This window comes from Acanthochromis polyacanthus, chromosome 17 (assembly GCF_021347895.1).
Source record: "Acanthochromis polyacanthus isolate Apoly-LR-REF ecotype Palm Island chromosome 17, KAUST_Apoly_ChrSc, whole genome shotgun sequence".
Taxonomy (NCBI): Eukaryota; Metazoa; Chordata; class Actinopteri; family Pomacentridae; genus Acanthochromis; species Acanthochromis polyacanthus.
This window is the reverse complement of record NC_067129.1, coordinates 14,657,880-14,672,329: the sequence shown is the minus strand read 5'-3', so window position 1 is coordinate 14,672,329 and position 14,450 is coordinate 14,657,880. Positions and strand designations below refer to the sequence as shown.

Sequence of the window (14,450 nt, the reverse complement as noted above, 5' to 3'; positions counted from 1 at the left end):
GCTGAGCTTCCTGATGTAAAGCACCACTTACAGTTATAGTCACTGTAAATGGTGGCTCATAATTAGGATTTAACATGCTGCTGGAGAAGTTTTATGAATGTATAAAATGAATAGCGAATAACTTTTACTTCTTTGGAGAGAATTACCATCATTTTAAATTAGTACTCTGTCATCAGCAGTTTAATGAACCCAAAAACATACTCATTCCCCTCTACACACAAACCCACAAACACAAACATGTCGTCACCTTCCAGCAGTGGCAGCAAAGTGATGGCTGTGCTCAGGCGTCCGCTTCCCAAACTAACCAGGTGGGGGCGTTCTGCCTGGACTTTCAGGGACTTGCCTGTTTCAATCAGGTCTAAAGGAGTGTTCTGTCCAAACAAAATCAATTGAAAAACATCATTACATGATCCTGAAACCATTAAGTTGCTTTAAACACACTGCATACGGATTGATTTTACACATCTGAAAAGTCTCGGTGATGTGGACAACACTTTGTACTAGACCTTGACACAGTAAAAACTACACATACAAACAGCTAATATGACATAGAGCACCGTCAAGATGCACAAGTACTCAACTGAAACTACAGGCCTTCACTCAGAAATGTGTTTTTTTCTTTCTTTCTTTTTAACAAATAAATAAGATACACATTATAGATATAGATATATGATACAACTCTGATGATGCAACGCAGTTAAAATATTAAATATACAAAATTTTGCCATGGAAGTACGCAGTGTGTCTGTATTAGTCACTACAACTGCTGCCAAATGCCTGTTAACATTCAGTAAATACAGTTTATGGTCCTTGAAACAGTACATCTTTGCAACCCAGATGTCTGTCTGCTGCAGAAAATTGTATGATGTTAATGAAAGATTCGTTATTTAAAAGTCAAAGGTATTTGCTAAAAATGAAGACACATGCAATAATAATTCAGTGGCAGAACTATGGATTAAACTACCATTACCCTTTACATTTAAAAGCTGTAGAATTAACATGAGCTATAAATATGTATGTAAAAATACAACGTGGCAGACTCTTTTGCTATTTGATTTGAAGGTGATGAAATTGCTAAAATATAGCTTTCATAATCATGCACTTCTCACAGCAGATGCTAGTGGTAATAAAAAAAGCGACTCACCTGTAAGACCTGGTGCATCTGTCGCCCATGCTCCCCTTTAGCCCTGCTCACGCGCTCCATGTCTGCAGAACTGTCAGAATTATCTGACACATGAAGGTCCTGAAGCACAGAGAGAGAGAGAGAGAGAGAGAGACAGAGCAGCAGGGCATGAATGGGAGCTCTGGGAATACTGCTACTACAGTTGTACTACAATGGGAACAGTGCTTTCCTTAGAAACTCTTCTGCCCCAGTTGTAAGCCCATGTGACCAAACCGTTGTACAGAGTAATTGTTTCTCCAGAACTATAGACAAAACGGTCCGTCAAGAAAGCTGTCATTCATTTATACCTCAGCCTAGCACTGATTTTACAAGTTAGAGAATGAACACAACAATTACAAGATATAATATGAGCATCACAAAAGTGGCTTTGATCCGCAGTATAGCAGGAGGTGTGAAGGCTATGCAGGTGTGATGGGGTCAGATCTCCGCCTCCTCTGACCGCCATGAGTCACTGTGACTCACACAGATCTTAGAGACAGACATGTTTGCAGACAGATGCTGCAGATTAGGTCCAGCTGTCTGCTCATCGAGAGGGAAACAACCGAGGAGCAGACGTGCCTCAAACAATCACCAGCAGCCTGCATGACTCACCGTATTTTTCTGCTTCTCCTTCCAGTATCACACACATGGGTTGTTTGTTGCCTCTGCCTACCAAGCAAAACTGGGGTAGACACAACTGCCCACTATCTGGTGTCTGTTATGTCTACCAAGAATGAAACTTAGACCTTACTGCGTGTCATAATTTACATGTCTGAGGAGAGCTGTGTGACACTGGTGCCAATGATTTTGGCATACGGTCTCTGAAACTCTACTGATGGGATTCAAACTGCAAAAACTCAAAATCTTACCAAGTCTATTTGTCTTATTTTTAGTCAAAATGTCTCATCCCACTCGATTTATGATAAATTCACTTAAATGACATTTCAGCAAGATGGAGGGACTTGTTTTAAGATGGTGCATCTTAAATAGCCTGCTAAGTCAAACAATCTTGAAATGATCTTGTTTTGAGTTGAATTTTAGGAGAAAACTCAAAATAAGTTTAGCCCTCGTGTCATCCTGTGGGTCAAACTAACCAGTTTTCAAAAAAAAAAAAATTTCACAGTGAAACTTCTGATGCTGATGATTGGGAAATCTTTGAAGATTTTTTTGGTGGAAAAAAAGAAACGTGTTTCTTAAGAACATTCACAAAAAAAAAAAAACGCTGGATTTTGGTTGATTTTTTTTGCAAATGTTCTCAAAGAAAATATTAGAAGTTTTACTGATATCTATTTAATCACTTTAGATATTTTTAGGATTTTTTTTGGAAGATTTTTGCTCATGTTTTGAAAATATTTGCAAGAATTTTCTTGCCAAATTTGGGTAATTTTTTTTCAAATAAAGCAAATAAATTAATTTTTTTCAGACAAGGAAACAATATTTTTTGGTCCCCATAAATGAAGACAACAGGAGTGTTAATACATTTTATATTGGGAGGTTACATGAAAGGGAAAATCTATTTTTGAGTGAAAAACTGCTATTTTTTTTAACATGTCTGACTTATTTTCAGACACCTAAGCTTGACAGTCCTGGTAAAATAAAGCTTAAAATAAGTTTTCCCAGCTAATTTTAAGATCTCAGTATTCTCAATATCATCGCTTACTTCAAGAAATCTTACCAAGCCATTTTTCACTTGTTCTACTGGCAATTTTTTTCACTTATTTCAAGGTAAAAGTTCTTTGAAATAAGTTTTTTTCTTGTTTTGAGAAGGGCATTTTTTCCAGTGCACATTCCCTGTTTGCAGATGATTTATGTTATTTTTATTCTCATCAGCCCATTTAGTGGGATGTCTCGCTCTGTGTTTTTATATGTCAGCTTTTTTCCCACCAGTCTGTATGTCAGGAAATGACAACTCATTCACACACGGGCCCATCAAGTCTTATATCATAAACAAATGCTCGAGCTCTTTGTCGCTCCACGTTGTCATCACCGATCAGTCATAATTCTTGAAAAACCAGCCAAAAACCCTCCCCAGCTGGCGCACTCTCAGTTTAGTTCATGGCGTTTGAGACAAACGGGGCGTTCAGTCTGCGTCTGATGTCACTCCAGACGAGGCTGCCGAGGCGAAACCACACATATCTGACAATCATATCCAGTGTGTGAGTCTCAGAGGACCCAGTGACACAGAGAACAGACCGTCCCCTCTGTTCCGGCTCTGACACTGGACCCCTCACGCCTCTGCTGTCAGCCCACCGGCTGTCAACACTGGCCCTCTTTGAGCCATGCACTCAGAAACAGGACAGCAGAGTGGGCAGGCTAATGTGTCTCTGTCTGTCTGACTCACACACACATGCAAACACACACATATGCACACATATGCTGCTGCTCCCACAAGCCTCAGTGATTTAACGTACACACCCAGGCCGGAGAACGGTTTTTAATGCTTGCAAATGCAGGGCCTTGCACTGTAACCTGTCATTACGGAGGCAGTTTTGCCCTTCAGAGTTGCCATGAGCTTCTGAAAATAGATCCCGCCAGCTCCACAGTCTGAGCTGCTGCTTTTAAAGAGAAGTCACTTCCACAGAGAGTGAACACTGACAAAAAAAACAAATAAAAAGAAAGTACATTTCAAACTATCGCTAAATTTAAAAAAAGACAAGTCCTTACTTTATGAGGGACAACATAAACTTGTAAACACAACAGTGCTGCCAAACTCAAGCCCTAGTTCAGTTCCTCTGCTGACAGACATGCAGCTCTTACCATCTTTCTGCTGTCACTGAGTCCACACAGCTACATCCATGGGTCTGACTGAAGATTATTAATACACAGAACAGTGTCCACATTATTGTGTATGTCTTGTGCCGTGCTTTTTTCATTCACTCTCTGGGTTCCTCTGCTATTTCCCTCCTCCCAGCCCCTTCTCCTCCCCATCCCGGTGCAGAATTACATCCCACAGTTACACGCAGCAGAAGTAGACCAGGCATCGGTTCTGCCCTCCCAAACCTTTATTGATTCCCTTTCTCTCTTTTAGACAAATAAATCCCATGAGTGGAAAACATCCTGCTCAACTCCTACTGGGTTGATTGAAAGTTCAGATGGACCACACCAGGTGATCAGGGAGGGCTGGGCCGCCTCCTCCGGTCTGTCTATGGGTAAAGCAGGTGTTAACAGTTTGATCCATGAGGGAAATAACACGTGGTGTAGGAGTAGGAGATGGAAAAGACCTTGTGTCCTCTGACTTCCTGCTCTTAGCTGTGATGTAACAAACTGGGAAAGGGGTATTTCCACTCAGAAACAATTTATGCCTATAGGACAGAGTGGTTTACAAAGCATCCACTGTCCTCATTGCAACAGTCATGATTGGACAGAGAAATACTACGTTCCACAGGAAGAGAGCGAACACATGTGAGCATCTTCTCAGACGTCCCACAGGAACTATTTGGATTTCAGACAAACACAGAGAGAGTAGGAGAGAGTGGGAGAAAGACTCCACTATTGATCTCTCAAGGCTTTTCCCATGGTCGGGGGCCAGAGAGGAGAGGGAGGAAGTGAAGCAGATGATGACTCACAAAGGAAAATAAAAACAAACAAACAGAGGCAGCTAAGTAACCAGATGGACTGTAGACTGCAAAGTCTGCAGAGAAGGTCGAAGCTGTGAGTCAGTTGTTCTTGGAGATGATGTGGAGACTCCAGCTGAGTGGACAACATTTACTGACGGACCTTTAAATGGGGATTACGCATGAAGATTAGTCACTATAGCACACAAATAAGGAACCAGAGCAGATGAGAGGGAATAGTCGTCAGTGTCTACTTTACAAAACTTAACAATCAATTAATTCAGTTATTTTTAGGTTTATGGTGATATAACATCATATTTAATTTTCTGGAGAACATACTGTGTATTAGCAATGACTGAAAGTAAAATTGCGAATATTACTATATAATAGTAATACTAAAAAGTAAAAAAAATCTAACTATAGAAAGACACAAAACTCAGTACACTGTTAAAAAAATATGAAATTTTATGTAATTTTTCCTTTTTAATTTTATTATTTTTAGATACACAAATAACAAAGAATACAAAAACAGACTAGATTTACATGTCTAATGTGAAATAACATTTAAAACATGTAAAGGTGAATAACCATTAAATTTACATTACGTTGAAAACTTAACTTTGTGACATAAAAAGACTGATCATTATACATATATTTATACATTTATCATGAATTCTAAAATATTTTATTTTTATTTTTTTCGGTAAGTTGTTAAATACTTGATAACTTTTATGCAAAGATAAGAAATAAGTACTGAAACAGGAACTTAACGAAAGTTTAAAAAATGTCTCATATATATCATTATATATTTTTAGGTAGTTTTTATACATTTAAAGATCCTTCATTAAACATTTATGCAAAATTAATGTCTTCTCACAAACATATCTTTGATGCCCCAGTTGCCAGAGAATTTTAGTTTTTGTTTTGTCTTTTACAGTTGTTTTTTGTTTGTTTTTCTTTCAATGTTTTAAAAAATTGTCTGAAAAAAAGTCATCAGAAAGAAATATATACACTGACGTTCAAAAGTTTGGGGTTACCCAGACATTTCCATGTTTTTCCATGAAAACTCACACTTTTATTCATGTGCTAACATAATTGCACAAAGGTTTTCTCATCATCAATTAGCCTCTCAACACCATTAGCTAACACAATGTAGCATTAGAACACAGGGGTGATGGTTGCTGGAAATGTTCCTCTGTACCCCTATGTAGATATTCCATTAAAAATCAGACGTTTCCAGCTAGAATAGTCATTTACCACATTAACAATGTCTAGACAGTATTTCTGATTAATTTAATGTTATCTTCATTGAAAAAAAAATGCTTTTCTTTCAAAAATAAGGACATTTCTAAGTGACCCCAAACTTTTGAACGGTAGTGCATGTTTATATATATATTTCTTTATATTAACTATATATGTATAAGAACTTCATCTTCCTTTCAGTGTTTCAGATAAAAGGTCTTGGCTGAGAGCCTGAACTGAAGGTGGAGATGCCTCAGTTAGGTTATGAGTGCTCTGGGATCATGATGAAAGTTCAAAGCTGTAGAGGATGGGACACCTGCTAGCTGCAGTCAGTGGCCCCAGATATGTGGATGATATTTCTTCAGGCTTGATCTTAAAATCATTCTGATCAGAGATTCCAACTTAACTGTTTATATGGACGCTAAATAGAGGACAGAATGTGCAGTTTACATGCCGCAGTTTACATTTATTTATAAATGTTTACATGGTTTTTTAGGCGCTAACATTTCCTGTTTACATCGCTCTGCTCAACCTGATTGAAAATTCCTTCTGATAAGGGCGGCCTGTTCCGACTGAGGTGGTAACATGAGGCATTTTTATTCAGACTGGACTCATATTCTGATTCTGAATATTGGGGTTCATGTAAACATAGATTGTGTGGACGTTTCTTCTTTGCATCGGTCAGGTTGTGTGTTCTGCAGTTACACACTAATGCTGTGCAGCAGATGTGTGCAGGTCTGTGCAGTGTGTCTGGGAATGGCAGTGGGCAGGCGGAAGAATGGAGGATGGTAACAATTATGCAAGTGGTGGCTCACCCCTAGAGATCAGCATGCATTCAGGCGGTTGATGACTGATGAGAAACAGCTCAATGCTCACCTCTCTGCTCATATGACAACAGGGACTTCCTTGAACTAAACTGAGGCTCTCAGTCAGCGTTTCCTCTCACAAATCCAGCCTCTTCCGCTGACACTGACAGGTCAAAATGCGACCTTTGCCCAAACCCTGGACTACATTTAAATTTGATTCAAGCTTGTTGTGATGGGACGCAGGCTGCCGGAGAGGCAGGAAAGACCATCTTAAAGGAGGAATGATAGCAGACTGATTTACAGATGGGTTAGAGAGAATCTCATCTGCAGCACAGACACAGAGACTTTTTGCAATATTGTCCTAGCCTTTCTTGTTATATAGCAACAAATTAACAATATTCACACATTAGTGGGATTTAAATCTGCCCATTTAGCTTTTATTCTCATAAAATGCAACAATAATGTGTATAGAAAGTACCAACTCACATCATGTGATCAGTCAGACAAACCAGAATGAACAACAGGAAACCGCTGATATTCCCCCAAAAATTTTTCCTTTGAGTCGCCCACCAAAACAGATGTTCTCCCTCTCTCACATCTGTCTCTCATAGCTTATCAATATTTCAACACCAGCAAAGTAAAGCATACACACAAACAAGTTGTACTCCCCAGTCACATGAAAATTAAATGCACTATAATTTTTATTTTAGCATTTTGAAGATTAAAATATACTCACTCAGACACATGTGCACCTCACAATCCTGTCAGAGAAATACTTCATCAACTCCCGTAATTCCAAAAAGTCCATTATCTAACATACACGTAAAAGTGTCCATTCACAAAGCCAGCTGGGTTTGGCTCCTAATCTTTACTCTCTGCAACCAGATGACTTCCACCTGCTCCCTCTCTAAGTTGGAAATGGCTGCGATTTAAGATTCTAAAGCTGATAATGATAGCATGTGAACTCTCTCACACACACGCAACGTGGTGGGCGAAGAATAACTGGGTCATATTAGGCTCCCAAACAGCCACAATAGCCCCATTATCTCCTTCTCTCTCCCACTTTCTATCCCCTTGCAACACACACACACACACACACACACACACACACACACAATCAAGCAAATATTTTTGTTTCTCATTACCCGGGCTGGCGAGGAACCCTGTCTTGTCTGTGGAACGATTCAGTCCGAAGATTGAAAACACAAGATGTGGCATCCTCCCAAACTTTTATATGTGAAAAGTCTCCCAGTTTTCCTCTCAGGATGGAAATGTGCGTCTCTGTCTTTGCTGCTGCTGAGTTACTTTCAAAGTGAATGTTTTCGGTGCATCTTTCTGCCAGGTCCACCCATCTTTCCAGCCCGCTCTCTCTCTTCCCACTTATCATTCCTTTTCCCACTCATCTGCGTCCCTGCATCGCTCTGTGTTCCTCACAGAGAAGATTTGTTCTTCAGATCTCCAGGTTTTTTTAGATAAGTGTCTACTCTGGTTGCTTGACTCAAAACTCTGCTTCATTTTTCTTGTGAGACTGACTTCACTAAAGAGGGGTGCACTTGATTTTCATTCATTTATAGCATAGCGACCACAAAAACCTACTGGTGAACTTGTAAAACTTTCCTCTTAGTGTCCCTGATTTCGTTTAACTGGCACTTTTTTGTTCCATTCACTGCCTCACCAGGCTGTAATTAACTAAATACAAAAAAGGTGTCTTCTGGATGACATCATTTCAGACACCATTGAACACTTGCAGAGTTATAGCCGACGTTTGTTTGCACCTCGAAAGAAGCGCGAGTGTCCCAGACACGCCATCAACCCAGAAATTCCTCACATCTCTGCTTTATGCCTGCAATCACAGAAATGCCATGAAATGACTAAAACTGCTGTTAACCAAGTGGTTTCCTTCGCCACAAACAGCTGAAAAGAACCGAGCTGGTAAATTTAGAGCCTTTGACAGTGTTGAATCAGGAAATTATAGTTATCACACAGCCAGTGGACACTCATGTTTTCCCTTTCTGGCTGGAATTTTTAGCCTGGATGTTGGTGTTGGACACGTTGTCAAGGCCTGAGTAATTGGTTCAGCCTGTCCTGGGCTCGGTTCAAATCTGTTGCGTCATGCTGCCTTTTGCCACTAATAAAACACCCAAAGCAGACAGAAATAACTGCGCGAACCCCTCCTATGGAAAGGTTACGGGTGATTTTAGATGTCTGTGTGTCGGTGTGACGAGAAAACAAGTTATCTGCCTCTACAGATGATTTAAAACTAAAACTGTTGTCATTTACTGTGACACTGGTGGTACTAATGCATTGTTTAGACAGTTTTTCAGATATTTTACCTTCTGCTTTTAGTGACGACCTGACATTATTTGTTTACACAAGGAAACAATTTCATCAGCGTGCATTAAATGCAAATATGTTGGAACAAAAGGTGCAGTGAACCGTCCTCACGTGGTATTAAATGGAAACGCACATGGGCATCATAACATGTGTATATCCAATATTTTCAGACATGAAACAGTCGACCCCTGCTGGTGAAACAAACAAATAGCACTCTGTTATCATGACCACCATGACTGCTGGGTCTTTTGAGGTGTAATTTCTGCTGGATGCTATCATTTCTGTAGAAAAGTTTCAAGATAATGGGAGAAATGTGATAAGTGAAGGCTGAATTACCTTTCTTTGCTAGCAACTATTGGTTGGCTTATTATTTTGCATCTTTAATGTTCTGTCAACTTCTTTTAAGAGTATTTACGCCCTTTTGCTACCTGTCGCCACTTCTTAATGTGTATATCACCTAGCAAAGTGAAGGTTAGGTGTAATTTGCCAGCCTTTTCTGATTTATATGGTAATGGCCTATAAATTGTCAGTTTAATATGAATATATATTCATTCTATTTATAAAGACAAACTGCCAGTAAAGAGGTGTTTTGGTGGGTTGTGTATATTTAAAAATGTTTTCTACATTTTTTAAAAAAATTTGCTGCATGCTTTGCCAGTTATAAGATGTGGGTGAAATCAGGTCATTGAATTATGTATCTGTGTGGTCAGGTGTGGGATGTCAGCATATGATTTTATGCAATAAATTCCAGACATGAATGGCAGTTTTATTCTCTTTTAGAACATTTTAGTCAACTGATGGTTAAGGATTTGCCCTGATCCTCTGAACCTCACCACTTTCAGATTTAACAAAATATTTCAAATGTGATGCAATAGTTTGAACTGAGGCAAAATGGTAATTAACTGTAGACCCAATCATCTCCCAGATTGACACAAAATGATATACTGCAACTTTAAATGCTGCTTAGGGCCTTTCAACAGTTGCTCCAAAATGTAAACGCATATCTTCTTTTCGACAGTGTAATTAACTAAATGACTTAAATTCCTTCTCAGTGGTAAGAACAGCGCCCACATGTCTTTGTGTGAGATGATTGTTTCATCACATGAAACAAGGAAACACCTGCAGCTCCATGCAGCAAAAACCGTTAACATGTTGTGTAGGCTTTAACCACACATGTGAACAAACAAACACTATATTCAGGTCACTGTTACTTCAAGACAGCCTTTTTTTAACAAATACAGTCCCAAAATGCTCATTATTTGGCAGTTTGCCTCATCTCTAAATAGAGGTTACCCCATCTTCAATTTAACAGGAACATTCAACTTAGATTAATACCACATATTTCATCAGCCCATCGATAAGATCTACTCTCAAGTGGATTAGGATTAGGTTTCAGTGTTTGTTGAAATTACTTTAGAGATGTGTTGATGCAGTATTGTGATGACTACACTGCAGAAGTAAAAATGTGCATTCAATCAGAACTACTAAATTAAGGTACTATGTTTTAGATTAAATTGGTCATGGCTAGGTACACACAACTGGGAACCTAAGCATTTTTTTCAGCCTAACAAAATTTGCATTTCAGGTTTTATTTCCACTAAACAGAAATTTGAGGCAGCTTGCACAGTCATGCTACAAAGAACCAGATGACCATCAAGCCATGCTGCAGCCTCTGGCCCACGAACCAGCCGTGCATGTTAAGTTGAGGCCAGGCTCCCCCGAGGCATGCAGCTTAAAGGCCTGGAAAGCAGACATTTAATCAATAGCAACCCAGAAATTCTTAACTCACGTTTTGTAGTCAGTAAGGCCTGTGAAGGTCTGCCCAATCAGCTAAATACAAATGCACCGGCCTGACTAGCAAACCCTCCTTTACAAAACTAGCAAGTAGCATCTGTTAGCCCGAGTCAACGAACAATAAGAACAGTTTTTATAAAACAAGCGTTTATTAAATTAAAAAAAAAAACATGCCAAAAGTCAAGACAGCCGGGAAGATGAACAGTTGCTCTTTCAATGAACAGTGGGTGGCCCTTAAAAGGGCCTTTGGGTTTAAAGTTATTAGCCAGAAAGCTAATACTCCTGAGACTGAGAGGAGGCCTTCTTTCCCGCCTTGCCGGAGCTCGGTGCAGACTGGCCGGTCTTCTTGGGCAGCAGGACGGCCTGGATGTTGGGCAGGACGCCGCCCTGAGCGATGGTCACTCCGCCGAGCAGCTTGTTCAGCTCCTCGTCGTTGCGGACAGCCAGCTGGAGGTGGCGGGGGATGATACGGGTCTTCTTGTTGTCCCTGGCGGCGTTGCCGGCCAGCTCCAGGATCTCAGCGGTGAGGTACTCGAGGACAGCGGCCAGGTAGACCGGGGCCCCGGCGCCCACTCTCTCAGCGTAGTTACCCTTGCGGAGCAGACGGTGGACACGACCCACGGGGAACTGCAGTCCGGCGCGGGAGCTGCGGGTCTTGGCCTTGGCGCGGGCCTTTGCTCCGGTTTTGCCTCTTCCAGACATGTTTGGTTGTTCAAATGAATTTTTCGGTCACACTCCTTCAATGGTAGAACCACGGACGATGAGAAGTAACAGGCAGCTACACAACCTGGTTATAAACCCAACGCGTTGTCCCGCCCTAAACCACGATTGGTTTTTGGAACAAAAGTAGCTTGATTTGATTGGCTGTTAGAAGGCAAAGTGAACAGGAAGACGTTGGTTATTGGTGTTGCTGCTCTGGCCTTCGACCAATCACATCGGCCTCTAAGAAACCAACGAAGATGATTGGTTGTTGTGTTTCCTGCTTGCGGTGAATGGATCACACAGAAAATGGCGAACAAAGAAGACCAATCCGCTGTCTTCCCCCCAGCTTTAAATTTTGGCGCTTGTTGTACAAGTCCTGCAGCAAAAGTTAAAAAGATTAAATTCTGACTTTACTTTCCATTGCTGTCACTTGAGAAAGCTGCTTTAAATAATTCATCATGTACTAACAACGTGGATCAATAGAAAAAGACATGAATTGAAAACACACATAAAGCACAAAAGAAAAACAATTAAAAGGTAATTTTAAATATTTTTAAATCATTTTCTTCTGTTATGTTTAAAAGTTTTATTGCATTTTTATTCTTCACAACCTCAGTGACTTTGGCATATGAAAAAAATAAATTCATTATGAAAAACCCAGGGTTCATCTTCATACTCTTTGTGTACATAAAGCGCAACAATATAATTAATCAACCATAAAGTCATATCTGCTACAGAGGTTTTTCAAAAATTGATACCTTTAAGTAAAGCTAATCATGTACAACAAACCATAAAGCTATGCAGATGAAAAACATTAAATGAATCAGCAGTTTTTGTGTCATCACAAAATACACAGTCGCTGGTTTCAAATTCCAAATCTTTGTCATAGCAATCCACTGGATGGATTTATTCCATTTAAAATTTGAAATGGATTCAATTATTCATCTGCAGTGAAGTGTCCCCGCTGCAAACATCACACCCTCCATCTCTTATTATCATCTCAGGGGAGTTCAATCATACATCACTCTCTGCCACTCTCCCCCACATTTAACCAGTATATGTGACCTGCCACACCAGAGACAGTAAAACCTTGGACCTACTGTATGCAAGCATCAAGGATGCATATATCTCCTTACCTCTCCCCGTGCTGGGCCATTCAGATTACAATCTGGTCAGACTGCAGCCCATTTACATACCTATGGTGAAGAAACAACCCCCCACCATATGGTATGTAAAGAAGTGGTCTGATGAGGCCACTGAAAGAGGAGCTGAGGAGGGTGCAGAAGGAAATAAAGAAGATCAGGGAGGACAAGTCCTGCTGCAGGACCAAGATGGAAACTTACTTGCAGAAAAATAACACAAGGGATATCTGGAGAGACCTGAGATCTATCTCTGGTTACAGCCGAGGCCATGAGAGGGGAGCTGCAGCAGGGCCAACCAACTGAATCTGTTCTTTAACAGATTTGACTCTGCTCCCACCCCTCCTCCATCTCATCAAAGCAATCATTCTTCACACTACCCCTCCTCCACTCTCCCTCCACCACCCCTGGACTCTACATAGCATTCCTATCTCAAAGACAATGAACCCCAGAGAGCCCAACCACTTCAGGCTTGTGGCCCTCGCTTCTCATCTGTTGAGGACCATGGAGAGGATCATTCTCAGGAACCTCTGTCCCCAGGTGAGCCCACATCTGGATCTACTCCAGTTCGCATCACCAACCGAACACTGGAATGACTCACCTGGAGAACATCGGCAGCACTGTGAGGGTCATGTTCTTCTCCAGTGCTTTCAACACAATGCAGCCTTCTCGGCTCAGGGTGAAGCTTGAAAGGGTGTGAGTAGACTGTCTCCTGGCTGCATGGACCATCGACTACCTCACCAACAGACGACAGTACATGAGGCTTCAGGACTGTGTCTAATGTGGTAGTCAGCAGCATGGGGGCCCCACAAAAGACAGTGCTCTCTCCCCCTTTCTCTTCACCCTGTATACATCAGACTTCCACTGCAACTCTGGGAGCTGTCACCTCCAGAAGTTCTCTGATGATACAGCCATTGTTGGGTGTGTATCTGAGGAGGACGAGTGAAAGTACAGGACGTTCATCTCTGAGTTCATTGAGTGGTGTGAGCTAAACACCTGCAGCTCAGCGCCAGCAAGACAAAGGAGATGATCATCGATTTCCGCAGGATGACACCTCAGACTGCACTAGTGAACATTAAGGGTTTGGAACTTGAGGTGGTGGATTCATACAAATACCTGGATGTTCACCTCAATAATAAACTGGACTGGACACACAATACAGAGGTGCATTGTGTGGGGTGAAACTATGAGGAAATTATAAGATTATATGTCACAATACCACTTGTTTATGACCGAATAGTGAAACCACATCTAAAGAAAAAAAAAAGCTTACCATTAGGCTAGCCACTCCAGATAATTTTTTCTGTGGTTAAAAAAACAAACAAACACTGCTTTTAATGGTGTAAAAATGACATTAAAAGCATAAAAGGTGACATGTTCTTAAATGATGATGATCCTTTCCTTTTAGTTTCCCAGCCACTGAAAGGTCATATAAGGCTGCTTTTGGCATTTTTGATGGCGTATAAAAGAACAATTTATTACTGTACATCTTACCATAATGCCATGAAAACCTGATACTGACAGTTTTTGATGGGATGAAAAGCTACAATGTTCTTAGAACATTGCAAAAAGTGTTGCTTTTCTTTATGATTATGACAAAGCAAAAAATGCATTTTAACTTGAAGTGCATGCAAACAAGTGATTTATGGCACTTTTGATTTTCCATTTTCTCTTAAACAAAAATCTTCGCTCAGACTTGTGGAGGAGACATTTCATT

At 40.5% G+C, this 14,450-nt stretch overlaps 2 protein-coding genes across 3 annotated transcripts in view; both read right to left on the bottom strand.

Moving 5' to 3' along the window:
* The window catches only part of phldb1a (pleckstrin homology-like domain, family B, member 1a), a 28,071-nt gene extending 24,010 nt beyond the window's left edge, over nt 1-4,061 (bottom strand). Inside the window, exons 1-3 of one of the 2 annotated variants that reach the window (XM_051938066.1) lie at nt 3,920-4,061; nt 1,145-1,243; nt 248-371 (exon numbers count right to left, since the gene is read on the bottom strand). In XM_051938066.1, coding sequence (XP_051794026.1) covers nt 248-371; nt 1,145-1,243; nt 3,920-3,922 — 226 coding nt within the window. In that variant the 5' untranslated portion in view covers nt 3,923-4,061. The remainder of the gene's footprint in view (nt 1-247; nt 372-1,144; nt 1,244-3,919) is intronic. The other variant, XM_051938067.1, reaches the window with a different exon arrangement.
* A 5,782-nt stretch (nt 4,062-9,843) lies between these two features.
* LOC110963787 (histone H2AX) lies at nt 9,844-11,709 on the bottom strand. Its single transcript, XM_022212275.2, has one exon. The coding sequence runs from the start codon at nt 11,592-11,594 to the stop codon at nt 11,166-11,168; it is 429 nt and encodes a 142-aa protein (XP_022067967.1). The 5' UTR covers nt 11,595-11,709; the 3' UTR covers nt 9,844-11,165.
* Nucleotides 11,710-14,450: the final 2,741 nt, after the last annotated feature.